This window comes from Pinus tabuliformis, chromosome Q (assembly GCF_031772625.1).
Source record: "Pinus tabuliformis cultivar Carrire ecotype Pingquan chromosome Q, CPIR1, whole genome shotgun sequence".
Taxonomy (NCBI): Eukaryota; Viridiplantae; Streptophyta; class Pinopsida; order Pinales; family Pinaceae; genus Pinus; species Pinus tabuliformis.
Window position 1 is genome coordinate 87740795 of NC_142296.1, and position 27729 is coordinate 87768523.

At 36.8% G+C, this 27729-nt stretch overlaps 1 protein-coding gene across 1 annotated transcript in view; it reads right to left on the reverse strand.

Annotated features, from left to right (window-relative positions):
- The window catches only part of LOC149218380 (AP-2 complex subunit alpha-1-like), a 185884-nt gene that overhangs the window by 32473 nt on the left and 125682 nt on the right, over positions 1-27729 (reverse strand). Inside the window, exons 13-14 of the mRNA XM_089383930.1 lie at positions 8471-8576; positions 8296-8361 (exon numbers count right to left, since the gene is read on the reverse strand). Of these exons, the coding sequence (XP_089240056.1) occupies positions 8296-8361; positions 8471-8576 (172 nt within the window). The remainder of the gene's footprint in view (positions 1-8295; positions 8362-8470; positions 8577-27729) is intronic.

Below are 27729 nucleotides of genomic sequence, written 5' to 3' on the forward strand. Positions count from 1 at the left end.
GTTGTTTCAGCATGGGATTAGCTATGATCTCATGGTATAGCGGGAAGCGGCACTCAGTGGCACTTAGCTCAACAAAGGCAAAGTACATGGTAGTGAGTTTAGTGAGTTGTGAGACCATATGGCTTCGCAAGATGCTCTCAGGGTCATTTGGTCTTGAGATGGGGCCCACAGTGACTCACAGTGATAATCAAAGTTGCTTTAAACTCTTTGAAAATCCTATGTTTCATGACAAGTTCAAGCATATAGAGATCTATTACCACTTCATTAAAGACAAGGTCTAGAGAAGTGTTGTGAGATTACAGTACATCTCCATAGAGTAGCAGCAATAATACACTTAGCCAATTCATTGTGGAGTCGAGGAGGGTTCATTTTGTGGCAACGAAGCATGTGCTCAAGTACTTGAGAGGTACAGTGGACTTTGGGCTGCGATATGTTAGAGTTGGTGGAGTGTAATTGCAATGTTACAGAAATTCAAACTGCGCAAGGAGTGCAATTTGAACATGATGTTGACTCCTTTGACTCATGAAAATAAATCCTAAGACCTAACAAAGCCTAGAAGCCAGAAGAACATGCTTTTACCTAGAAGACCATCAATAATGAGCATGAAGCCCATACTTTAAAAACTAAGTCACAGGACACGTCCTTAGGGGTCCCGTGTCTCATATTTCGCTTGTCGGACATGACACATCCCATAAAATGTGTTCAACACTTTTTTCAACGTGTCCTAAAATCAGGACACGTGTTTGGGCCGTGCCAGCACATGTCCTAACATGTCCTGATTTTAGGACACGTGTCCCACTAAAATCCCAAAGTAAAAAGTGTCGCATCTTGATTTTTTTTCCATTTTTTCCGCAATTCCGTGTTTGTTCGTGAGGTGCTAGCCAACATGGTATTAATAAACGAATGCTAGAGCCAATCATTTTTGAGGATGAGTCTCTTGAGGGGTCATACTCCACACCAACAAATGCAGCATGAGATCTTGGATTCGGCATAGAGCAGGAGGATGGAGCAGAGTCAAATGCCAGTGGCAGTGATGGTGATTATGACATGGAGGACCCAGACTATTGATAGAGTTGTGACTAGTGAGTCATGACCAATACCACTGATGAGCTATGATATTCCTACCTATTTTGTATCTCCTCTATTTTGCGTTTTTCAATGGCATTCCCTCGGTATCTATGTAATACATTTTGATTTTGATGACTTAATGAAAACTTTGCAATTTATGGTTTTAATATCTAAGTTCTACTTCTAAATTTCTAATTTTATTTTATCGATCATGATATTTCTAAATTTCTAGTTTCTTATGTGCTTGAACCTATGTTGCAGGAAACGTAGGGCAGGGGGCGTTTCCGTACGGAAACGGGTACGAAATGCTGAAACGCGTTTGGTACGGCCCTGAAACGCGTTTCAGGCCGTACTGCCACGTTTCCCGAAACTGAAACGTGGCCAGTACGGCCTGAAACGCGTTTCAGGGCCGTACGACTCACGTTTCAGCGTTTTACTTGTGTTTTTTGTTTGTTTTAAATTTAGTTTGTTTTCTAATTTATTTTTAAGTTATCCTAGTGACTTCTAGTTGCTTCTAGATGCCTGTCTAAAGTTATAAAAGTGAACTTTTGTCCTAGTGTTGATATGCAATTCATGGTAATGTTAAATTCTTAAAGTAAAAGTGATATTCTCCTCTATTTTTCATTTTCATCCTTTTACTTAAATTTTTAACATTACCATGAAATGACTCAGGATGTGAGAGTGGTTTCACCCTCATTGGATTTCATATGGAGAAAGTAGAATTTTACATCTCACTCAAAATCCAGCAGACTTATATGTTTTTCAGGATTTAGGGGATTGCAATGTTTCCATTGGATTTTATCATGTACTAAGGTATGGAACTTGTATTTAATCAAGAGAACCAAGCCCTCTATGCAGGGGAGACTCCCAATAATGAAGAGCATGTAGGGTACTAGGGTATGAAACTTGTATTTAATCAAGAGCACTAAGGTCATTTGACTATGTAGGAGGAGACTCCCAATCAAGCACGAGACAAGAAATTAGAAATTTCTCGTGGCTGATTTTGGATATTTCTATTTTCATTATGTGATCATTCATGAGTAAATGTGATGTAAATTTAGAGACTTATAGTTTATGCATTGACAATTGACAATTTTATCATAATGTAATAAATTAGAATGTATCATATATGCTTTACGATTGTACATATTTCTTAAATGTCCTATATATATATATATATATATATATATATATATATATATATTCGCATTTCCCCGTTTCCAAAATTTGGGGAGGTCGCCTTTCGTATCGCTTCCCGTTTCGGAAACTCGTCCCTGTTTCCCCGTTTCATGCAACTTAGGCTTGAACAATTGTTAATAACATGAACAATGAACATTGAATTGTGAACATCATTGATGTAGTAAATTAATAAACTAACTGGTTCTAAAATTGTAAAATTGTAAATACTAAATTACTAAATAAATACCATTATGATTCATATATGTAGATGTTCTAATTTCTAAAAGATATGGCTCAGGCACTATATTTCAGCGTTTTTAATATATATATATATATAACATGTCCCCCGTGTCCTATTCCGAGGTTGTGTGTCTCATGTCGAATACTCGTATTTATGTGTCCTCTGTGTCCCGTATCATCGTGTCATGTGACTTAGTTTAAAAATAATATTTTTTCCTGTTCTTCTTTTGTTTGTTACATAGGATACATATTGAAATGAGTACAACAACAAATATGAAGACCAAAACTAGTTACATTTTCAACATGGAAGGGTGTCCTCTTTATGTGGTTGTTCATGAGGAGCAACTAATATGATTTCCTTCCTAAGATAGGAAAAGTACATTGATTAATTTAAGTGATCAATGTGGACTTGGGCTAATGTTTTATCTAAGGATAAATAATTAATTATTTACGTAACTTAAGGATTTATCCTTGGAAAATTATAAAGTAGCCTAAGGAGAGGATGAAGACATAGACCCATGGTATTGCACCCTTTTGAAAAGTATAAGGACAAGGGTGAGTGATACATTCTAGTGTTGAATGATTGGGACTGGGAGTTTCTCAAGAGCTGCTCGACTTGACTGAAGAGAGGCAGGACTTTTGTTCAGTGGAGGTCGAAAAGAACCAAGTGGATGAGAGAGGGGGCCGAGTACAGCCAGAAAGAAGGCAAGGTTATTTGTTGATTATAGGTCGATTTAGCAGCCACCTGAGCCCACGTGTGTGCAGGCCATACAGGCTTGAGGAGGCTGAGTTAGGGGGTGGAAAATGGTGTCTTACAGCGCTGGAACAGGGCCATACAGCAGGGTAAAGAAGCCGAATTTATTGCAGAGGGGCCAAAATTCTGACTAATTTCAGAAGCCAATTTCCTCCTACAGCAGGCTGATCAATTTCCTACAGCAGTCTGAGTTACAGGTTTTGCTACAGCTGATAAATTTGTGTAAAATTCTCTGAGGGTCTGACCCTAATTTTCTTGATTAATATAAAAGTGAAAGAGGATTGTTCTGTGTCATTCCTCTGCTGTTTATGTCTGATTTCTTTTGTTATTTCCGCTGCAAATTAATTTTCAGCAATTAAAATACCAGGGTATTTATTTTACAGCAATTTCAGAAATTTTATGTGGGTAAAATATTTTTCTAGGTTTTCTGTAAATTGCTGAGATAAACTACATCTGATCTGGTATTAAGGAATAAACATAGATGTTCCCCAGACAATGAGTGCATTTATAGTTGTGCATGATGCACATGATGATTGATGCTGCTTAGATGATGATGATCGAACATTTTCACACAACCCAACCTCCTTCCAGCAGTCAACTTAAGTTCATTTTTTAAGGCAATAATTGTATAGGTCCATTCCTTTATCCTCCCATTTCAACACTTTGTGAATAGACATGATTAATGTGTTGAGAAATCCTTAGGGCAGCTAATTAAAATGATTTCTCTTAACTTGATAGATGCTTGTGATGTTATTTTGCTTCTTTAATTAGATTCTTCTACTACTTATAATCATTATGTTCTTCATCATCAAACAACTACCAAAACATGAATATTATCAAAGACAAAAGGGCACCAGATATAGGTACTCAGCCATGGCAAAACCCCCATGAAAAGGAAAACCCAGTCAAACTCTTCCGCTAATAATTTCAAATCAGACTGAGACAACCAAGACCCTTTAGACTCAACAGAGACATTTCCTCCACCAAGTCAGCCTTCAATAGCGATACTTCATCAATCTTTCCAAAAATCAAACCAAGTCATAAGTGCAACTTCATCTAGAAACATCTCAGATACCTCGGACCTCAGACCTGTAGTAGCCATATCTGACCTGCAACATCTCAAAATATCTTGGTCCTGTAGTAGCATGTGTGGCAGAATGTTATGAAACCAGCTCAAGAAAAGATAGAAAAGATAGATCAACGCCTTAGAATTCGGCCTCTTCGACGGGGCAACCTCCTTTACATTACATAAATGAACAATTCTTGGATGATACAAATGAAAAGACCTCCTTTCTATATATAGGAGTCTAAGGGGTCATAACATAATCAGAGCCGACATAACAATAATAATGTAAGGGCACAATAATAACCATAGTGGGCTTCTATGGGGCACAATAGTAACAATATGGGCACTACATGGGTACATCAATATAGTAAGTGGGTTATACTAATAACAATAAGGGGTTACACTAGTAGTATAGGGGCCTAACATGCCCCTCTCCTTCAAAAAGCATTGTCCTCAACGCTTGAGTAGTTCTTGATGCTTCTGTATAAAATTCTTGTCCTCCCATGTGGAATCTTCAGCGGGTAAGTTCTTGTTTCTGTGGCTGCTCCACGTTCCAATATGATTTTTCCTTCCTCTTCAATTTCTGGCAATATTGTTTGAATTGGGATCTTTTGCAACTTTTGAATAAGTGGCCATACTTCTTCATCCTTCTTCCATTCATCCCTTGCTTCGTTTATCCAATCTGGTTGGATAATATAAATAGCACAAAACAATGCTTCCACATCCTCATCCTTGAAGAGTCTTCCCATTCGGTAAGGTCGCCATTTTTTAAGTGCATGTAGTATTGCCAACATTTCCTTCTCATAAATAGCTTGCTTGAGATGTAGCAGTAAAAATACCCAATCACCTACATCAAAACATTTTTCACTACGAAATTTATCTACCCGTTGTTTTGTTTGATTTTGCACCAAGTGGTGTTATCCTTTAAAAGTTGGAGAACTTGTTGTTGATGCTCGATGTGATCTTTCACTGCTTGAACCTTTTTCTTCTTGATATGTCCTTCTATCTCTAGAGTTTGAGTGGTAATTTCTTCCAATCCTTTACAAGATATGGTCGGATTCATTTCTTGATGCTCGATGTGATCTTTCACTTCTTGAACATTTTTCTTCTTGATATGTCCTTCTATCTTGATAGTTTGAGAAGTGGTAATTTCCAACAATGAATTACAAGAAATGGTTGGACTCATTTCTTCTTTCTTGATGTGAGTTTTCACTTCTTGCACATTTTTCTTCTTGATATGTCCTTCTATCTTGAGAGTTTGAGGAGTGATAATTCTTGCCAATGCTTTACAAGATATGGTCTAATTCATTTCTTCTTTCTCTGGGGTGGGGTCCTGGCATATATCTTCTTCTTTTGATGTTTCTTGATCCTTTTCTTCCTCCTCTTCATATTCTATGTAAAATAATTTCTTCTCAGCACACTTATGACCTCTAGTGCATTTGCTATCACAATTGTAACAAAGCCCTTTTTCTCTTTTTTCTTCCAATTGTTGTGGTGTAACCCTTGTAGGTTGTGGAAGGCTAGGAGAAACAACACTTCCATCTATACAGTTGTGAGGGGTACGCTTCCTGGTTTCCGTAATTTTTCTTTCCACTATGTCACAAAGCCCTTTTACTCTTTCCAATTGTTGTGGTGTTACTCCAAAAAAGGTGTTGCTCTTTGTATCCTCATAATGTGCTATCATTTCTTCCGTGAAAATTGACCACGTAACAAGTTGTTTACGAGAACAAAGCCCTTCTTACCATAAAAATTGATCTGGTTCTAAATATGAAGATGCAATACATACCTTTTGTAACAGTTGTACACAATGTAGATCAAAATATTGCTCCATCTGAAGTATCCAATTTACCGGATCCTTGCCATCAAACTTCCTCATCTTGTTTTTTCTTGATTTTAGGAGCTCGACCTTGAAACGACTGTAACTCTGTACTTTCAGATCTTTAAGTTCTGAAATTGCGATCTATAGTAGCCTTCTATGTCCTCTTTCCAATGCCACCAGTCTGATCCCAATTGGATTCCCTAAGAAAGAGTTATGCACAATTTCCCACAGCGACTTGATTATAGACTAGTTCAGTAGAGCAAACTTGTACGACGTGCCACTTGTCACTGTTTTGACCTTTGGATCTGAAAAATGCATACAAGAAACTCCAGTCCGTCCTCTTTCTGTACCTTCTTACAAAATTTCAATCCGATCCCCAGAGAGAAAGTCATGACGATTTTCCCCAGGTCACCTGTTTGGAATGTAATTCAAGAGTCTGCAAAAAGACCAAATTCCTCAAATCATATCTCCGCAAATATAGCATGAAAAGCTTTGAAATTCGGACCCGAGGTTCAACGCGATTTCTTCTCAAATGGGCTTTTTTTGCAACTTCTGAAACGTCGCAGAACAAAAGTTATAGCGAAATTGCCACGATGACCTGTTTGGAGCAGCGAAACCCTAGAATTCAAAGCTCTGATACCAAATGTTATGAAACCAGCTCAAGAAAAGATAGAAAAGATAGATCAACGCCTTAGAATTCAGCCTCTTCGAGGGGGCAACCTCCTTTACATTACATAAATGAACAATTCTTGGATGATACAAATGAAAAGACCTCCTTTCTATATATAGGAGTCTAAGGGGTCATAACATAATCAGAGCCGACATAACAATAATAATGTAAGGGCACAATAATAACCATAGTGGACTTCTATGGGGCACAATAGTAACAATATGGGCACTACATGGGTACATCAATATAATAAGTGGGTTATACTAATAACAATAAGGGGTTACACTAGTAGTATAGGGGCCTAACATAGAAGCAGCATCTCGGATGCTTAAGATTTCATCTCCTTTTCTTCTTAACTTCGCACTTTTCCTTCTACCCAAATTGCAAACTTGAATTGCTCGGTATATACTATATATATCATCATCTAGGTCGAATACCTTTTAATTTATAGTCTCTTTGAGCTGGCTGAATTCTTCATGAAGCTGACTTGTTCTCTCTTTGAGGCCAACTTGGTGGAGAAGGAAAACATGACATTTTTACTCAATGAATTCTCTTTGTTGACTTTCCAAAGCCCAAGGAGGGTCCAGACAAAGACTATGACTCTTGACATAAACCTAGAGGCCTACAAAGGAGGCTTTGACCTATTGACCATTGACCCAAGCATGAAACCCATACTTCAATAAGTCAATATTTTACGATAAAAATTATTTTTCTTTTTTTAACAAATACATTATATCATGAGTCAAATACAATTATGCAGACCGACACTAGTTACATTCTTCAACATAATGCACTCCTTTGAAACTGTAATGCATTCATAATTTATTGGTCACATTGACAACTTTAACCACCTTGGACACATACAATTTCTTAATTTATTTATTTGATATTTCTTCTAGTCCCTTCATGCTTTGTCATTCCAAGACTGTTCAGCAGAACTATAATTACAGGAAGAAATATCAACAAAAATCATTTTTGCAATTATCTATGAAGGAGGTAATTAGTTTCTTCTGCAACTTCCTGACTTCTATCTATCCTTAGTCAACTCACCTTAATGTCTTCACGATTTATTACTCAAAACGACTACATTATCAAGCTTGGACATTGATACAATTTCCTTAGTTCTTAATTTCTTTGAATGTCTACATACATTTTTACTCCAGGATAATAAGCTAGGCTAAGATAATTTTATCAAATGTCAAACGAATGACCACAGTAAGAAGGTCAAAGGTACCTAAAAGTACATCCAGTATCAGTACATAATGGGACTGCAAAGGCAGCTCTTAATGCTACTCTATTAAAAGCATTACAGTTACAGGCTGCACAAAGAACAGAGATTCAGTTTTGGAAATATGATAATATCGATGAAAGAAGTAACTAATTTCTTCTCCAGATGTCTGACATGCAGCTTAATCAGTCAACTTAACTCGCTGATCACTTGAATTATTCCATGTATATCTGTGTGCTTATAAACAAAACAATCTCCCAGCATTACTCACCTTCACCATGGTTTCATGCACAGCAGGCTTGTCAAGGTACTCTCGCGCCTTTGCTGCAGCATATGGCTGTGCAAGCAACAAGTTGCATAAGCATCTCAAAAAACTAAAAAGCCACTCCATCTATAAACCAAACAAAATTCAATCTCAAAACAGCTGCATGGCATAAATGATAGACCTGCAAATCTTCATTATTTGTGACAAACTGCACCACTCGAAACCATATATCATCACTTATGAAATCGCCTGCCTTGTCTATCAACTGAAGTATCACATCAACATACCTGATGATATCATAAAATATCATTCATAAGCAACAGATTTTGATTACATTCCATATATTTAATCTGCATCAATATTGTGTCTTAAAGCAATTGAAAGTAAGTTAAGTAACAAAACCTTCTCTAATGGTATACCATCCAATCCTCATATTATATCATCAAGACAACCTAGAATTACTTTAAAAATAACAACTTCTGAAATGGAGGGCTGAAAAGATGAGATGGAGTTAAAATACACATTACAAATTTACAGGATACATTGACAAAGATGTGTCAGTTTGGCATGCCATGTAACACGTCATAAGATTTAGAAAAAGAATATTCACATGCATCACAAATAGGTACATATAGTTTTAACAGTAAAAATAAAAAGGTATGCAATTGGCAACATCCTCAGAAATGTTTCTTTCCATTTGGCATGGACAAATTTCTATGAACGTTCTCAAAAAGAACTGTTCATCAGAAACCATTAACAGATCATACAAGTTTAAATTTGCAAATATTGCTACTAAAAACCATTAAAAAATCATGAACAATTGAATATTACATGAAATGCAAGCCACCTTTCTGAAGAAAAATATGTAGAGGAAAAGTTACACTTTAAAACAGAAAGATGTTACAGTGATAGTCACAAAATTTATGCTTACACATTATGTTACAGAGTCGTTAATGTTTATACATAAACTGTATGAGTGACTACTAAACAATGCAAAGAATGTTTAATATTATTGTTAGAAATTAGGTGGTTACATCAACTAATCTACTAGGGTGTAACAATACAAATATGTATCAATAACTAATAATTAATAATTAGTAAAGAGGCATATCCTAATGAAAGAACATGTGTCTACTAAAAGGATATGACTGTTAATGAAATGGCACTCCTACTTAGGTATATATATGGAGCCCTCATTTGTAATCAAATTATATTAATTTAAAGGTAATAATCAAGAAAAGAGATTAACAACACTGTTGCAAAAATCGCAATTTGATCGCGGTTTTTTGCCTGAAACGATTAAATCGGCATTTTTTTTCATTTTGAAAAAATCCCGATTTTTCCCAAAAAATCTTGATTTTTGTATTTTTAATTTTTTAAAATTTTTTACATTTCATTTAATTTTGCCGATTTTTTGCTGATTTTTACCGATTTTTCTGATTTTGGACCCTCACCAATTTAACCCCCAGTGCGATGTTCGCAACATTGATTAAATTTAATACCATTCTCAGCATAAACCATGAGGAAAATCAGATTCAAATCCAAGAAACAATATGAAATTAAGGACTTGCAAGTGGCAATTACTGACTATGTATATCTCAATTCAATGCTGCAAATATGTATAAAGGAGAGAATGACATAATTCTCGGTTTAACTTGGTTTTGATGTTTCCCTATAGAAAGAAGATGATGGCATTTCAAGACATTACAATAAAATCAAATTCGATAGTACCCTCATCAAAAGACCTTAAAAAAAAATCAAAGGTCAACATCAAAGATGGAAAAGAAATTGACAATGTTATCATAGATAGAATTAATAAATAAAAAAAATCTTGCCTCAACTATCATAGTCATGACTTGACTGGAAGGTTAAGCATTACAAAAAGGCACTGGGAAACATGCTAGAACCACTCATATAGAAGGGAGCATCAAGGTCCTCAGATAAAAAATCCAAGTTGAGGAAAAGCGAACAAATATAGACACAGTAAAATATCACATCTCAAGAAAATGCCAACCTAGTTAAATTAAAACAAATCCAAATTTCAGATGTCAAAGTACAAACAGTGGAAATTCTAAGTGAAGATCAAGCTACCAACCAAGCAACATTGGTGTGTGAAGAAAATTATACATCGAAAGTAAACTAAGAAAATGCTACTAGCATGATAAGGAAAAATCATGTTACAAGAATTCCTTATCAACATACAAATCATAAGAGTAAATATCTTAACCAGTCAATATATCAATATCACTAAGGACAGAAACAACTAACTTATTTACTGAAAAATATTGATGTTGGGGCAATTAAGTCTCATGATAGCAATTCATCGTGGAAGTGCAATGTTTCGCAAAGGATTTAATAACAATGATCATATCCTTTTACAATTCAACAATTTTGCGCAACGCTCAAAGATTCATATCATCAACCATGACAACTCCAAGACCAACAAACGAAGCGAAGACATTATGATCCAAGGAAAAAGACATCAATACCTTCCATAAATATGTTTTGAGGACAAAGCATTTCTAAATGTGATGGCAATGAAATAAACATACATATTTAATAATATATATAGTAATTAATAATTAGTAAAGAGACACATCCTAATGAAAGGGCATGACTCTTCACAAAAGGGAACTCCAGCTTAGGTGTATATACGGGAGACACATCTTAATGAAAGGGCATGACTCTTAACAAAAGGGGACTCCAGCTTAGGTGTATCTACGGGGCCCACATTTGTAATATGTTCATATCAATTTCTCATAAATTTAGTCAATATACACACACACATATATATTTTATCCTCGACAGATTTCATTATATTCCAAGTATTTTGGACATTAAATTGTCACATAGGGGTACTATTATTGTCCAAACATGATGACTCATCATGTGCAAAAGATGTAATTCTGTACCATTTCTACTATATATATATATATATATATAGGGGTACTATTAATGTCCAAACTATGGTGACTCATCATGTACAAAAGATGTAATTCTGTACCATTTCTACTATATATATATAAGGTACACGTTTACAGAGTAAATAGTGGAGAGAGACTGAATTATATATATATATATATATATATATATATAGAGAGAGAGAGAGAGAGAGAGAGAGTTCTTATTTATTATAGATAATCAAAATAACCATCAGTGATCAACAAAATATAATAATTAGATCATGATGAGAAACATCTAACTGAAATTTAGAGACTAATATCGATCATCTAATGTCATGATTCATCTTCGAATGTGTAGGAAAGAGACACGTGTTGGCAAAATGCTTACAGCATGAGAAACATAGGACAATGTCAGATTTGTTGTATCAAATATCATCAAAACACCAATAAACGAGACAGTTTGACAATGTCAAGAGATGGAGAATACTGGGAAACTACTTTTAACTTTCCTTCTAACACAGTAACATAATTGTCATTTTACATGCTTGTTCAAAATACAAGAAGCCAAAACATTTGGACAAGCAAGATGTTGGTTATTCACAAGATAAAAGAGATATTGGAAATGAACTATGACCATTGTAGGACAAGAGTCCATGTTGTGTTGGACTCACTGTTGGAAATGAATTCAACTTTAATTAAGAATGATGTACATATATATACAACATTGAAACTGTTGGATTCAACTTGCAAGGTTTCTTGGACTTTAGTAACTGTTCACCATGACCCTAATGAATTAGGTGTCCAACATTTCCCCCCTTAATACGAAGGGATGTATATCAGTCCAAGAAGAGAGCTAAAGTGAAAGAATGCATGGCAGCCAATGGCTGAATGAGCTCTCTAAAATGGTGGTTTTTAAGGAAGACCACAAACCAAAAGGTGGGAGAACTCGACATCTCTACCGTTGGTGGTTCAAGGCTGAACACCGACTCTGGAACTAAAGCTCAAAGCAATTCCTAGAACAATTCCAAATCTGGCTAAAAGTTGAAGTCTTATGCTAGTGGAAGTGCTCCCTGATGATGACCACAAACTAATGCTGCTTTGAAGATGACCACAAGTAGCAGAAATCTAAGTCTTTTGTAGCATGACTTTGTCTCTGGCTACAACTCTGAAACTGGCTATGGCTGAATCTAGCCCTAAGCTCTGGTAGCTAGCTATGGTTCAGGATGTGGCTCACAGGCTCACTTGATAAATCTTCGAAGTTGGTAATTGACCATCAATTCCCCCCATTAGATACAAGTTAACAAGATGAAGAAATCTTTGCTACAAGACTAGTCAATACTCAAGAACAAATTTTGTTGTATGACCAACATATCTTCATTCTTGCAGGAGTCTTGTTTCTGGAACATCTGCCTAAATGATGAGTGTGCTTACCACAATGCTCACAAGGGTGAAAATAAAAACACTGATCTTTCGCATGGCCAACTCAATAATAATGTTGGCATCTGACAATCTGTTGTGGTTGTGGAAACAAGAGTGTTGACCACTAAAGTCACACCTGAAAACCCTTTGAAGACTCCATGCCCAAGGATATGTCAAAGCATTCCTGCACTTATAGAGTTCCAGATATCATCAAGGCTTTTAAGCCCCTTCTTCTCTCTCTTCTTCTTTATTATACTCAGAATCTGCAGCCCTACGGGGATATTGTAAATGTGATGCTAGCTTGATGAAATAGAACCATGTAACAGGCTTAGGTCGCTTAGGATTTTGTTATCAAGTCAGTTCACCCTAGGGAGTATTTTTTGCTTTGGTTAATTATTTGTGCTTTTCTGCACTTAATAATTAATTGAGTTTTTTCTCCTGGTAATAACCCCAAAGCTAGAGTGCGGCTTGATAGCAAGGCCTTAGGTGTGTCCTAGCATCTAGAGTCAATGTATATTACCATGTTAGATCACTCGTAAAATTTCGCAAAATTTGATTGGGTGTAGGTGTCATTTTTTAAATTATTAAAATTTCCCACTAGATGAGATTTTTAATTTAAGTATAGGGGGTTTACGCAGTGCATTATATTAGATATCATTTTTGGGATTCAACTACGTTAAGTAAGTCATTCACGTATGACCATTTCCATGAGAGGTAGTCGTAAGTGACTAATTTCTCATTAAGTAAGTCATTCACGTATGACCATTTCCATGAGAGGTAGTCGTAAGTGACTAATTTCTTATTAATATTTTTTTATAAAAATTTTAATAAGTGATGTCTAGAGAAGTTGTAAGGGGTATGAGTAGTCAAAATTGGACCTCTACTCCTCAACATTCTACTAAGACACACTTTAAGATGACAAGTTGGAGGTTAAGTGGGCACCCCATTGGCACATGGATTAAAGCACATGGGAAATTAAAGTGTGGGCCAAATGTGATGGTACGCATTGCATATTTGACAAATCAATTTTATTTAGAGATCAACGCATAGTGGAATATCCTTTGGCAATATTTGGTTGAGAACATTAAGGAATAATGCACCCACTATACTATGGGACTATGTCTCCACATATTCCACCCAACTTCACACTCGTATGCACACAAAATTGACAGGCAACATCTACAACAGTTCTAAGCTTCAACGTTGGCCAGTTTGGTGACTAGATTGCAGAGGTGTCATTCCATAGGTTTGTTGGTTGAAAAATTAGTGGAATTGCTCTCCCATCTCACCCAAAACACTCCACACTTGGCATATACAGCAGGGAAAATGATTTTTGCACATGGGCATGAGGAAATTTGGTTTCTACACTTGGCATTTGGAGCTCCAATCAGCAAATTCGAATTTGCCTTGAGATTTACTCCTCCACTTGGCATTAGAGTTTCTCCAATGGGATTTGCTCCCATTCTTCTATTTAAATGAGACATTGGCTCCTATTCTCCAATGACAAAACAAGCTCTTGTGCTTGGGGAGATTATCATGCTTTGTACACTTACACTTTAATGCAATAAAAGGCATTGAGGTTCAACTATGAGGTGTTATTCTTCTATGGATGTGGTATAATTCTTGATCGTGAGCTTTATTTTCTATTGGTAATGTTGTGTATGTTATTTCCATATGCTTGCTAAAGATTTGTTAGTATAGAGCTATCTTACACTAGCATTTGCTTTTAGAGAGTTATTCTAGATAAGCAATGTTTTAGTCGATTTTCATATAAATCTCTAAGATTTCCTTCTCGTTGTATTTTTCTAACCCATGTGGATCTATGATTCTAATTGAAGTTTTGTAGAAAAAAAAAATGGATCAAGTCTTAAGTGTGAGGAGACATTCTTGGAGGAATCAACCCACTCTTGAGCACGAACATGGAAGACCCCACATTGTGATATCCCAAATTTCTATTGACTATTTTTGCAGGATCTCTTTGCCTCGGTCTTGTGGTCAAGTCTATTCCATTTAAATCATTTCTTTTAAGTGTTGTGCTTACATTGATTATATTTGCTAATATGAGCATGTTGTAGGCTAGGAAAGGAGAGGAGTCTTGCTCTTATTCCTTGGTCTACCTTTGTAGATTATTTAAATATATTGATCTCTCATTTTTGGTGTTTTCAACTAACATTGAGGGCTTATTTTGCAGAGAAAAATCATAGTTTTGTTGAGGGTTTGGCTCACCTTTTGTTGGCAGGATTGAGGGAATGCAGGGCTGAAACTACTGATCCTTTTCTTGCAGACTGTGTTAATATTGAGCCAATCTTGCCTAGGCCGTGATCTCTTTGAGGACATTTTTCTGCTGGGTCATGAGCTCTTTGAGGCAGCCTATTCCTCTTGTGAAGGTTGTGGACTAAGGAGGCTTACCTCTCTCCCTCTTGTGAAAACCATCTTATTTCTTGCAGGTTGATCTTGGATGTAAACAGTCCTTTAACTTTCAAATTTGGAGGCTCTTCTTTGTGCCTCACTTGCAATCAACCTTGTTCTACCAAGGAGGATATCTATCGTCTACGTTTCAAGCAGCTATTGTAAAGATCATCCTTTAGTGTTTTTTTAGGTCTTTTGAAGGGCTATTCTCTTTTGTAACTTCTTTTTAATAAAAGAAATCTGACTTTTTTAGAGAGCTTAGGATTTTCCCATGGCATCCCACAACTCCTCATTTAGAGGGAGGAATTCTTCTTGGGTGGTTAGTTTTCTTTGGCTTAGATCTAATTTGCTCAACTAATATCTTTTCTTATTTGCATGCATCATTCATGTGTTATCGTAATTCTATTTTTTCGTGAAACTAATTTAGTTCCATGTGGAGTACCTAATCTTCATTTCCATTAGTTGCTTGATCACATAATTCTTCCATTTTTCTAACTTTCAAATCTCATTTGCCATTTACTTGTACCTTGTGTTGTGCAATCTATTTCCCATTTGGCTAAGTTATCTCAATACACAACAAGCAAAGGCATAGCACTTTCATTTATTTCATTGGCAAATTTGAGTTGTTTCTTTAACTATTGATCTAGTCCTTTCTCATTGGCATTGTTTCATGTTTATTGGTACATGCTTCATTGGTTACTTTTACATGTCAATTTGTGCTTGAATACAATCTTGATCACAAGTTCATTTTTACTTGGAGCATCTTGTCACCATTCTCTTATTTGAAACAAATTGCATTAACCATTTAGGCATTTGCACATTAGAGTTAGAATTTGCATTTTTAGGACAAAATTCTGTTATTTTTCTTTCACTTGTGTACGGAGTAAGGTTAAAACACGTGACCTCGCAGTTATCATGGTGGCTTTGTCCCCTTGTAGGAACAAAGGGACGTGGATTGCAAGGATCTTGGGAAAGGTATCATTAACGATGGACTCGTGCCTCCTCAACCCATCTTCCTTGTGACTCACCCCAATTTTTACCTTGTAAGAATTTGAAAGGGAAATTTCTCACCATAGATTAGGCATTGAGATTAAAATTAACCAAGATAACTTGCATCTCACATAGTCTAACTTGGTATCATCTCATTTTGCATCAATTTGATTTGTGGGCTTTTCTATATTACTTGCAATATCATGTACTTGTTATCTAAGCCTTTGCTCATGGCTACTTGATGTTGTTAAATTTTACTTGAGCATTTATTTCCAAGTACAAGCTTTCCTTTTGCAAGTGGTATCTTATTCCTATCATTTCAATATCTCAACTACAGTCAAATTCCACCTTGGACAGCTCATATGATGGAGATGATGATGGCATTGAATTCCTCTTTTCGAGAGGACCAAAATTGACCTAAAGATCACCTCATTTGGACAAGCAGAAGTTGGTTTTTGAATTTATGTACCCACACATACACATTTGGATAGGTCGGCCTCAACATCAAATGGACATTATTGGACATCCATGAAAGCCTATAAATACAAGTGACTTAGAGCTCATTTGGACATCAATCAAGCATCTTCTTCTCTTCTTTCTGAATTGGTTCGCACAAATTCAACGGAGGAAGCTCGCACGAGGTCACAAGTTTCAAGTTTGTGGCTCGTACAAATTAGGGTTTCTATTTTCTCGTCACTCGCATGTCACTGGGCTAAATCGACCACAATCACATGCTTATAGGGGCCAAGAGAGCAACTAGGAAGCTTCAGTCGCACACATGTCAACCTGAAGGGAGCGACTGGGGTTTTGAGCTAGGGTTTCGTATTTGACTGAAGTTGACCACAGTCGACCAAAAGCTGAAGGGTTTCTCTCTGTACCACAATGACTTTGGAAGTTTGTTTCAGATTTGTATTGGATTATTTTGTTGGATATTGTATTGGGCTCATTGTACTCTCTGTTGAACATTTTATGACAACCTAATACAAGTATAATTTCAAAGGGTTTTCCCCCTTGTGGGGTTTTTTCCTAGTCTTTGACCAAATCTGATGTCTCTTGTTGATGTGTTGATTGCCTCCTTTGTCATTGCATTTATTGTTATATCTTCAATTACTGTTGATGAATGGAAAGACTAATTGTAATTGGAAATATTGCTAATTGAAGTGTGAAATAGGGCTAAACTAATTGATACAACATAGAACAATATGAAAAATTAACACAAGTCTAACTTGGCATCATCTCATTTTGCATCAATTTGATTTGTGGGCTTTTCTATATTACTTGCAATATCATTGTAATTGTTATCTAAGATTTTGTTCACGGCTACTTGATGTTGTTATATTTTACTTGAGCATTTCTTTCCAAGTACAAGCTTTCCTTGTGCAAGTGGTATCTTATTGCTCTCAGTTCAATATCTCTTGTACTAACGCTTGTTTAGTAATTTTCCATTCTTGCAATTTATCATATCTTGAAAGACACTTTCTACATACAAGTATTATGATTTCACTTTGAGCATATTATTTCTTGCAATTATATTGGCACTGGTCTAACTCACATATAATTTTCTTGCAGGATTTATCTTGTTTAAATTCATTTGCTTTATCTACATTGTTGATACTTACATGCCCATGGTTATCTGAACTTGCTTATCACTTATTTGCTTTCAAGCTATCTTTCAAGTTGTTGAATGGTGAATGTTCTAATTGTACTAACTATCTCCTAGAACTTGTTACCTTAACAAGTCTTCCTTTAGAATCCATCCTTAGGGTCCACCCTGTTTGGCTTTAACTAGGAGAAAGCCTAGACAGAGAGAGTCGAGATTACGTGACAGCGCCTTCTCTGAGCTTTGCCACCAAGGCCACACCTAGTGCGATTGAGGATTTTTCCCACATTAACTTAGGTGTCTAAGCGAGGTGGCAACAAGGAGCAAGTGAAGATGAATCATCCTAAAGAAACCCAACACTGCAAAATTGGATGGGCTTGGAATAGTTTGGAACATGAAAGAACACATCCTTGTCATATCCAAGACTGATTCTTTTCCTATTATTAACAACAACTTCCCAAGGTCTAATGATGGGCTTGGTAAGTGCAGGCTTAACCTCTGCATCTTTATGCAAATCTGCTCTTGAAATGACCTCACAAATCTAACTAATCTCAGATTGTTGATGGAAGTCAAACTCAAAAAGGGATTTGTTCTAAACAAGACCTAGTTCAAAATCACGACTTCTCTAATGTAGCTCATCTTGTTGTAGCTAATATTTGAGTTGCGAAAGCTCGATCTTGTCTTGTGTGTTTTGCAAACAAGTTCAAATGTCAAAGAGAGTGTGTTTTTTTATTATGATTGTGTTATGAACAATAGAGAGTATTAGATTGTTCAGTAAGCCTCATACATTAGTGATTCGAGCCATTTTCCAATAACTCAAGCTCAAAAAATTAAGGGTGTCAACTTCAACAGAAAGCGCACCCACTTACAATACAAAAGCCCACAAGCAACCCAAAACAAAATCATCGGAATTGTGTAGGGATTCTACCTGTTCATGCACAAGACATATACATTGCATATGTGACACTTGTACATTATGTATATTGACCATTCTAATAATCAAACGTCAATTGTTCTTGTGTCAAATATTTTCCGCGTAAAAAAAATTGAAAGATGAATAAGGGAGTCGGGCTTGAACGATCTCAGCAACCTTTGGTTAAAATATCCTTTCAATTAACCAGTGAAAGATTCTTGATGTTGAAAGATTCTTTAAAATCAAACACTGGTCCAAACCAAGTAGAAATCATTGCAATATAAAAGACTCCTCCCTAAAATACATGTGATTATACTCCATATTTGATTCTTTTGTAATGTCTTAAACCTGAAAATCTAAAACATCATGACCAAAAACATATTCCACCAAAGCTAAATAGTAGTGTACTAACCCTTGTGTGATTAAGTAATGCATTGAGAATCAAAATCTAGGGGATTACATAAACTACCATCAATCTGCTGCTAAATCACAGTCAAACTACCTACATACCCATTTCTCAAACAAACCACTATAATAAAATTGTTCACAGGACATTCAAATATCCATCCAAAAATGAAATAGATTGCAGTATATAGAGAATCACATTGAGCTATTGGACCAACATAATTATGACTTTCTCAGTGATATGGTGAACAACAGGTGTATCTTGTGCTCCATTAGGATGACGGCTAACCTTAATCACAGCCACATTGAGGTTGATCCATGCACAGCCTTTCTCATCCACTAGACAGTTATCAAAGACTATGTTGAGGGAGTACCATATTGACTTGGCCAGAGGCAAGCGTGAGAGGCAAATCTGTCTATTTGTCTAAACGGAAAGAAGGCCAGCTTCTAGCATAAAAACATAAGAAGATTCAATCCTCGCATTTATAGAAATTAATACCGTGTTTTGTTGTATAAACTACAGCTCATGATTGAGCACCTTCTTGCTTCAGCTGAACATTCTACACAGGTCGAGGCAGAGGTAGCTCTGGGCCTCTGGCAGACAAACCAAAAAACGTTTACTTACTCCACTTAACTTACTCCATTGCATTGGTCTTCTTTCTCATGGAAACATGTTTTCATTTTTTAGAAACAGCACTTCGTGCTTGTCCTCTTGTGAACAATGTCTGTCGCGAGAATAATGTCGCATCTTCTCCTTTTAACATCCTCTCACAACGATAACACACGGGCAATCAACGCATAAGCTTTTCTTTCTTTCTTTTTTCGATGCAAAATACAAATACAACAAACAAAAAAATTGTCAGCATCTCACCTCATAACGTCTCGCCTTATCAGTAATTCACGGTTGTTGTGGCAGTCATTCCAGACACGTTGCTCTCTATATCAATCACTCTTAAGGCTTGAGGACCACCAACTTGATTTTTGTAATTGCCTCTCTCACTACACAGTAAATACTAAAAACAACCCTTCTCATTCTAGGCCACATCGAGAGAACTCTTTGGTATTCCAACTTGGTTTAATGAATATCATACACACCAAGCTCTCCGTTGTCGAGTTGATCAACGTGGTAGCAAGTGAAATACAATATGGTATTAGATAAGCCATCCCTCAACGCACAATCTGGCACGACACTATCTCTAATTTTAGGCACTGCCGCTAATCCAAAGATTTAGAGGTACAGAGATTTGTCTGGCCTCCCATAGTGATCATTGAGAACACGAGACTTGCCAAGAACAAGGATGGTCGTTGGATTGGTATTGGTAATGTGGAGATCGCCCAGATATTTCAAGAGGAAACAAACCAGCAAAAGAGAGTTTTGTATGGTTATCTAGCATTCGCGAGAAGCATTGTGAGTGAATAAAGAAAGACAAAAATTAAAACTTTGCAAAGAAGCTTTGAAAATACTACTTCAAATAATCATAGATGTGGACCAGCGTTTAGAATATGTACTCATAAAATGTACTTCCAATAAAGTACAATGATAGAGTTCTTCAAAAGATCTAATGAACTAGCCACAACTCGTCGTCATTGTTATGACTCACCATGGTTGTCGCTCTAATGTGGTGCATGCCCTCTGGTTGTGACTTCATCACCTACTTCACCATTTTCCGTTTCATCCGTTTCCAGGCTATACGCTCCTCAAAATGCATTCTTGTCAAAACTTTTTATGAAACTTGTACATCTTTCATCATTCAGAAATACAAACCTTAATCAACCATTATTAATAATTGATGGGCCCATTAAATTAACAAACATTGAAAAAGACACCAAGAATTATTATTCTTACGCCAAAAACATTGACAGCTTTGCAGCAAGAGATCAACTCATCAAAATTCAGAGTCAGGAGATTCTTTCACCAATTGTGATTCATTCACTGATCCAATCCAGCGTTGTCGCCTCTCCCTTGGTCTTCCACAAAGATAGGGCTTACATAGATTGCTTGCACGGATTTAGACATGAAGGGAGTATTGCAATGTTTGCAAAAGACCACTCCCTTGGTCTTCCACAAAGATAGGGCTTACGTAGATTGCTTGCACAAATTTAGACATGAAGGGAGTATTGCAATGTTTGCAGAAGGCCACAAAACTAGGTGCTCAAGTTATTCAACAGGTCAGATATACCATTGCTATGATGCCACATTTGGAATCACTATTGGAAACGAAATCAATTTTAATTAATAATGAAGTACATATAAATACAAAATTGAAACCGTTGGATTCAATTTCCAAGGTTTCTTGGACTTTAGTAACTATTCACCATAACCTTAACGGATTAGGTGGCCATGTTGGATGTGTTGAAGAATCTAGGGCAATAAGGTGTAGAGTGATTCTTCGTGACAAGATAACAATTTGTGAAGTCTTTTTACAATTTCTCTTTGTTAGCTTAATCTTCTTCTTTGCTTATTAATGCATGTGTGTGTGCTTCATCAAACTGCTATTAAAACATAAAACAAGAACACAAGATGTTGAATCTCTGCCAGGGCCAAAACCTCTCTTCTCTTGAGAGGAAAACCCTTCGATAAGTTTTCTCTTATTGAAGCTTCCTTCTTGATCAATGTCAAACCCTAGACCCTTGACTAGAAGATCCTCCAAGCACAAGTCAAGTCCTTCCTTTTCTCTGCACTATGGCTTCCCGACACTTTGTCCACTTTCCTCTGGTACTTCGTCCTCCTTCTGGCACTTCGTTCTTCCTTCCACTATTAGTAGTCTTTCTAGAAGAGATACTTATCTTTAGTGATCTCCTTTAACTAAGAATGATCCTTCCTTCTCTCGATCAACTGAGTCCCTTCTTGATGTATAATGTTAGTCTTAGTGTGACAGCACAGCAGCCCTAATACTCGCACATGTGGTTTTTCTTGTTGAAGTTCTATGGTTCCTTTTTCCTTCGCTTGAGGTCCTTACTTCTTTGCTTGTATAGGAGGCCTAGTAGGCCTAGTTTGAAGCCCAAATGATGATAAATAAGCAACTTCAATGTTGCTGCTGTAGTGACCGCAGTCAGCGCTTCTATTCCTCGCACATGTGGTTGCAATTCACCCTAAAACAGTCCTTTATATTTCGAATATATTTTCTCCTTCTTCGTTTCTCTAGAGGCTCCCTTAAACTCAACTTTTCCACCTTTTAATTGACTGCACTTGCTCGCTGATTTCAGAGATGATTTTCGCTATCTTTAGAGGAGTGGACAGCCTCTATATATAGAGGATTGTCCCTCCTTTAAGCCGACTTGCTGCTTTGAGGCTGACTTGACATTCTTTGCTGCGATAGATGCTTTTAATGGTGCCATTGCCTCTTTTGATGGTGTCTTTGCTAAGAGGAGACTTGACTTTACTTGGAGGTGTCTTCTTTGACTTTTATACATAAATATACATAATGTAACATACCCTTAAGGTCTTCAACATAATTCTTTTGACTCTTTGACTCACCTATAGCACTATGACATATACTAGACCTAGTTCAATGAGCAAGAAACTCATTGGCATTTATTATAAAAATAATATTTCTTTTCTTGAATAAATACAAATATCAAAAGTACATTTATGAAGACCGAACCTAGTTACATTTCCTTCAACACTCCCTTGTAACTAGGGAGGTATCCATACAACATTACAAGGTGTTTGGCTATGTTTCAATCTTGAAGAATTCACATAAGAGAAACCGGAATTGCAATCCATATGTTATAGCATCATAATAGCCAACATTGTTTCCTCAACAATGCCTTGACTGACAGCTTTATCTCTCAATAGATCATAGCACAATGTTGGCGAGACCAACTAATTTTAGACACCTTAGTCATTGTCTCTCAAGGTACATACCCACTCGGGTGTTCACTGAGTATGACCTTCTAGGACTATTCTTGTCTTGGGTTCCCAACCCTCAAAGAATATCAGTCCTCTTGCCTACTCTTGTCTTGGATGCCCTACACATCCTCAAAGAGTATCGGATGCCAGATGATTACCCAACCCTGCCATTCTTTCTTCCCGAGTGAAGACAAGAATGTGGTGTCTATCTTGTGTCTAAATTTCAATACATGGCCTTCATCTAGACTTACGGTTGTTAGTCCTGGTCTAGTGCATGACCCATGAAATGGAAAAACACAATTGTCACTCCTTTGTAATCAGGGGTGATCCAAAACTCCCTCTTGATTAGGGACTTGTCAGAGCTCCCTCTTAACTAGGGACTCTTTCATTCATCAACAACTTCTTTTCTATGGGTCCTTTAGTTGCTTGATCTCCTTCCTTTCTTTGTTGTGATGAAGTCTTTGTTCGAACTTCTTCTAGGTAGGGCACCATCCATCAATCACTTTCCTTCCTGGTTTTTCATGTCATTGCTTCCTTCGTGGAAAGCGGCTTTCTTGTCATACATCAGGTTTTCTTGTCATCTGGCTACTCCTTTGTCATATGTCCATGCTTCGGACTACACTTCTCATGGATGCTTCTTTGTACTTGCTTGTTTACACGCTTCAACCTAGTAGCCCATCATGACTTCATCCTAATATTGCTTCATCATTGCCTTTTCTTTTGTTGGATGGCTTCTTCATCACGACATCTTGGTAGAGTGGAATCAGTTATCTGCATCTTAAATATCTCCAAGGCCTTCATAGCTGTCAAGGGTCCTTCCTTTCTTTGTCAAATTTGTCCTGCCTTCTTTTGGAAGATATCTCCAAATTATTTTTGTCAGATAGTGATCTCGATGATCATGGTGTTCTTCACATGCTTGAGCTCTTTCTTTGTTTGCTTCTCTTTGGATAAATTGATCAACCACCTTATGCTCCATGAGAGCACTTCTTCATTGCTTGCTTCCTGGACTAGTCAGCATTTCTTCTTGCTTCTTAGTCAACAATCTTATACTCCTCATGTGAGCATATCCTTTTGTTGACCTTTATTACATTGTAGTACATGCCTTCGAGCATGTCATTGGTGAAAGAGATTCTTTCGTACTTGATCATGTTATAGAACTATTCCAATGACTCAATAAATGGTAACATGACTAAACTTTGATGCATACATACCTCATCTTGATTCTCCTTTGATCATCTTAGCTTCATTTGGTTGTCCTTGGTGTGGCCCTTCTTGCTTCATCTTAGCTTGCCTGCATATCATCCTTTTATTGAATCCTATGAATGGGATTCCCAATGAGACATTTACTTTGGTTCATGAACCTTCTTTTGAAGATTCCATCATAGGATCTTAAAGACCCTTGTCTTGCAAACGTTTCTTTTCTTTTGATGATGGAGGCCTTCTACGATTCTTAATCATTATCAATCTTATTTCATCGTGGATGAGGTCCTATACTAGGTATGCGCCTTCTACATGAATATCTTGAGTTATATCTACCATGCTCCTATATTCTAGAAGATATTTCTAACCATGCATTTTATTCTCATTATAAATGCTACTTCTTCATGAGTATCTAAAACTCTATGCACTTCATGCTTCTAGATTCTAGAATATGGTTCTAGTAATGCAATTTCATTTTATTCCTCCATGCTCCTATCCTACTCAAAACCTTGAAAGAAGACTTGAAGTAAAGAGTTTGACTTAGCCATAGTAGAGATTTGGACGATCTTCCTTCTTTTGCTTCTTTTCTTCTTCTTTCACCTCTTGAGTCATGTGAGTTTCTTCCCTCTTTCTTTTGTTGTTGTTCTTCCCTCTTTCTTTTGTTGTTGTTGTCCTTCTTAAGCTTAGGACAATTCCTTTTGTAGTGTCCATATTCTTGGCATCCATAGCATTGGATTTTGGACCTATCTTTGTTGTTTGTTCTTCGTGGACCAAATTTGCCAAATTTTCCCTTTCTCTTGGCCATGGTACCAAATGATTGTTGCTTTGATCCCACATCTTCCTTCGCTTCAAGTATGGTTTCCTCTGTCTTGCATAGAGACCACATTTCACTGAGTGTGGTTGCTTCCTTCTTGGCATATATGCTTAATGTGAAGTTGCCACAATCCTCAGGTAGAGCATTGAGTACTACAGTTGTCATTTCTCTGTCAAACATGACTTCCCCAAGCTCTTGAGTTGATCGCCTCATCTCAGAGATCTTCATGAAGTAGGGAGTTATTCCTTCCTTTGATATCTTCAACTTGTACAATTCATTTCTTAGAGATATCACTTCTCCGACTGTGGATACCGAGAATAGCTCTACTAGCTTATCATAAATTTCTTTTGATGTCTCCAATTTGGAGACATAAGGAATGAGAGAGTCCTTAATAGATTCTATTAGAATCCTTTGAGCTATTGTCTCATCCTTATTGTACTTTGCTAAGGGTTGGGTTTTTTCCTTAGCAGGGATAGTGATATTCCCTTTGACATGTTCTAGAAGTTCATTCTCCTTGAGAAGTAAATCAATCATCTTCTTCCATCCAAGAAAGTTATTGGTACCTACCAATTTGTTGCTTTCCTTGCAAAAAGACATTGATGTATATTCAGAAGGGGACATATACTTACTTGATAGATTTTGAGATGTAATGGATTTGCTTCCTCCTTGAAGACTTGATGGCTTGCCTTCCTAGGATGTTGATGTTCTTCAAGTTGCCTTCTCCAAGTGGACTTGACTTGATGAAGAGATTTGCTTGGTAACTTGTAAATGATGTACGTCCCTTTTTTATCTTCTCTTCTTTGTAGGTGCCTTTGTGTAAGGCTCTTCTTCTTGCTGTGTAGTCTTCCTTGATGAATGATAGATGGTAGGCCTTCTTTTCTTTGAGTAGATTTGGCTTGATTCTCCAACCTTGTAGATGCCTTTCCTTGATGAGTGTTCTTGAGTTTCCCTTTCCTTGATGCATCACCTTAGCTCTGATACCATGTTGAAGAATCTAAGGCAATTAGATGTAGAGTGATTCTTCATGACAAGATAACAATTTGCTTACAAATTATCTTTGTTAGCTTAATCTTCTTCTTTGCTTATTAATGCATGTGTGTGTGCTTCATCAAACTGCTATCAAAACATAAAACAATAACACAAGAGGTTGGCTCTCTGTCAGGGCCAAAGCCTCTCTTCCCTTAAGAGGAAAACCCTTCAGTAAGTTTTCTCTTATTGAAGCTTCTTTCTTGATCAATGCCAAACCCTAGACCCTTGACTAGAAGATCCTCCAAGCACAAGTCAAGTCCTTCTTTCCCTCTACACTGTCTTCCCGGCACTTTGTCCACATTCTTCCAGCACTTTGCTCCCAGGCACTTCATCCTCCTTCCGGCACATCGTTCTTTCTTCCACTATTAGTAGTCTTTCTAGAAGAGATACTTATCTTTAGTGATCTCCTTTAACTAAGAATATTCCTTCCTTCTCTTGATCAAACGAGTCCCTTCTTGATGTATAATGTTAGGCTTAGTGTGACAGCACAACAGCCCTAATACTCGCACGTGTGAGAGTTCTTGTTGAAGTTTTATGGTTCCTTTTTCCTTTGCTTGAGGTCCTTCCTTCTTTGCTTGTATAGGAGACCTAGTAGGCCTAGTTTGAAGCCCAAACGATGATAAATAAGCAACTTCAATGTTGCTGCTGTAGTAACCGTAGTCAGCCCTTCTATTCCTCGCACATGTGGCTGCAATTCACCCTAAAACAATCCTTTATATTTCGGATATATTTTCTCCTTCTTCGCTGCTCTAGAGGCTCCCTTAAACTTGACTTTTCCACCTTTTAATTGACTGCACTTGCTCACTGATTTCAGAGATGATCTTCGCTATCTTTAGAGTGGAAAGCCTCTATATATAGAGGATTGTCCCTCCTTTAGGCCGAGTTGCTGCTTTGAGGCCGACTTGACTTTCTTTGCTCTGATAGGTGCTTTTAATGGTGCCATTGCTTCTTTTGATGGTGTCTTTGCTAGGAGGAGACTTGGCTTTGCTTGGAGGTGTCTTCTTTGACTTTTATACATAAATAATAAATATACATAATGTAACATACCCTTACAGTCTTCAACATAATTCTTTTGACTCACCTATAGCACTTTGACATGTGCTAGACCTACTTCAATGAGCAAGAAACTCATTGACATTTCTTATAAAAGTAATATTTCTTTTCTTGAATAAATATAAATATCAAAAGTACATTTATGAAGACCGAACCTAGTTACATTTCCTTCAACAGGATGAACAATTAGCCTTTCCACCATTGACATAGAGATTAGCTTGTTCACTGAACTCACCTTTAATACTTCAACATGTCATAACTTTGGGTTTGCTTCCTTGAGGAAGCACTATCACATTCGACCATTCCATCTTCAACATCCCTGAGCATCTTCGTATAGACTATAGCAGTTAAGTTTTGGGTGAAATTACTGCCATGTTTCTGTTGAACAGATAGTATGTTCTTCCACACCCATCGGAACCATCCTTTTGCTATTCTCATCAACAATAGAACACCTATTATCACTAAAATGTATGTCTAAGTGTGGACTATGCTTCATTATACTACTAATTGAGAATAGATATTTCTGCAAACAAGGAACATAATATACATCTTTAATCATTACATTCTCACCTCTTAGTTGAAGTACAAAGTTCCCTTTCCTCTAACCCTTTATTCTTTTTCGCCATTCAACACAACAAATCAGATTCAACTTTAACCTCTTAAAATATCAACATCCCAATCATTATTGTTAGTAAAACATCTGGATGCCCCTATATCAACAGACAAATCATTCTTACCACTCTTTGAATCCATGTTTATTGCCATGAACTCAAAAAACACTTCCTCCTTCATGTGTCCAGCCACATTACCATATTTATTTCCAAATTGATCAATTGAAGAATGCCCTTGGTC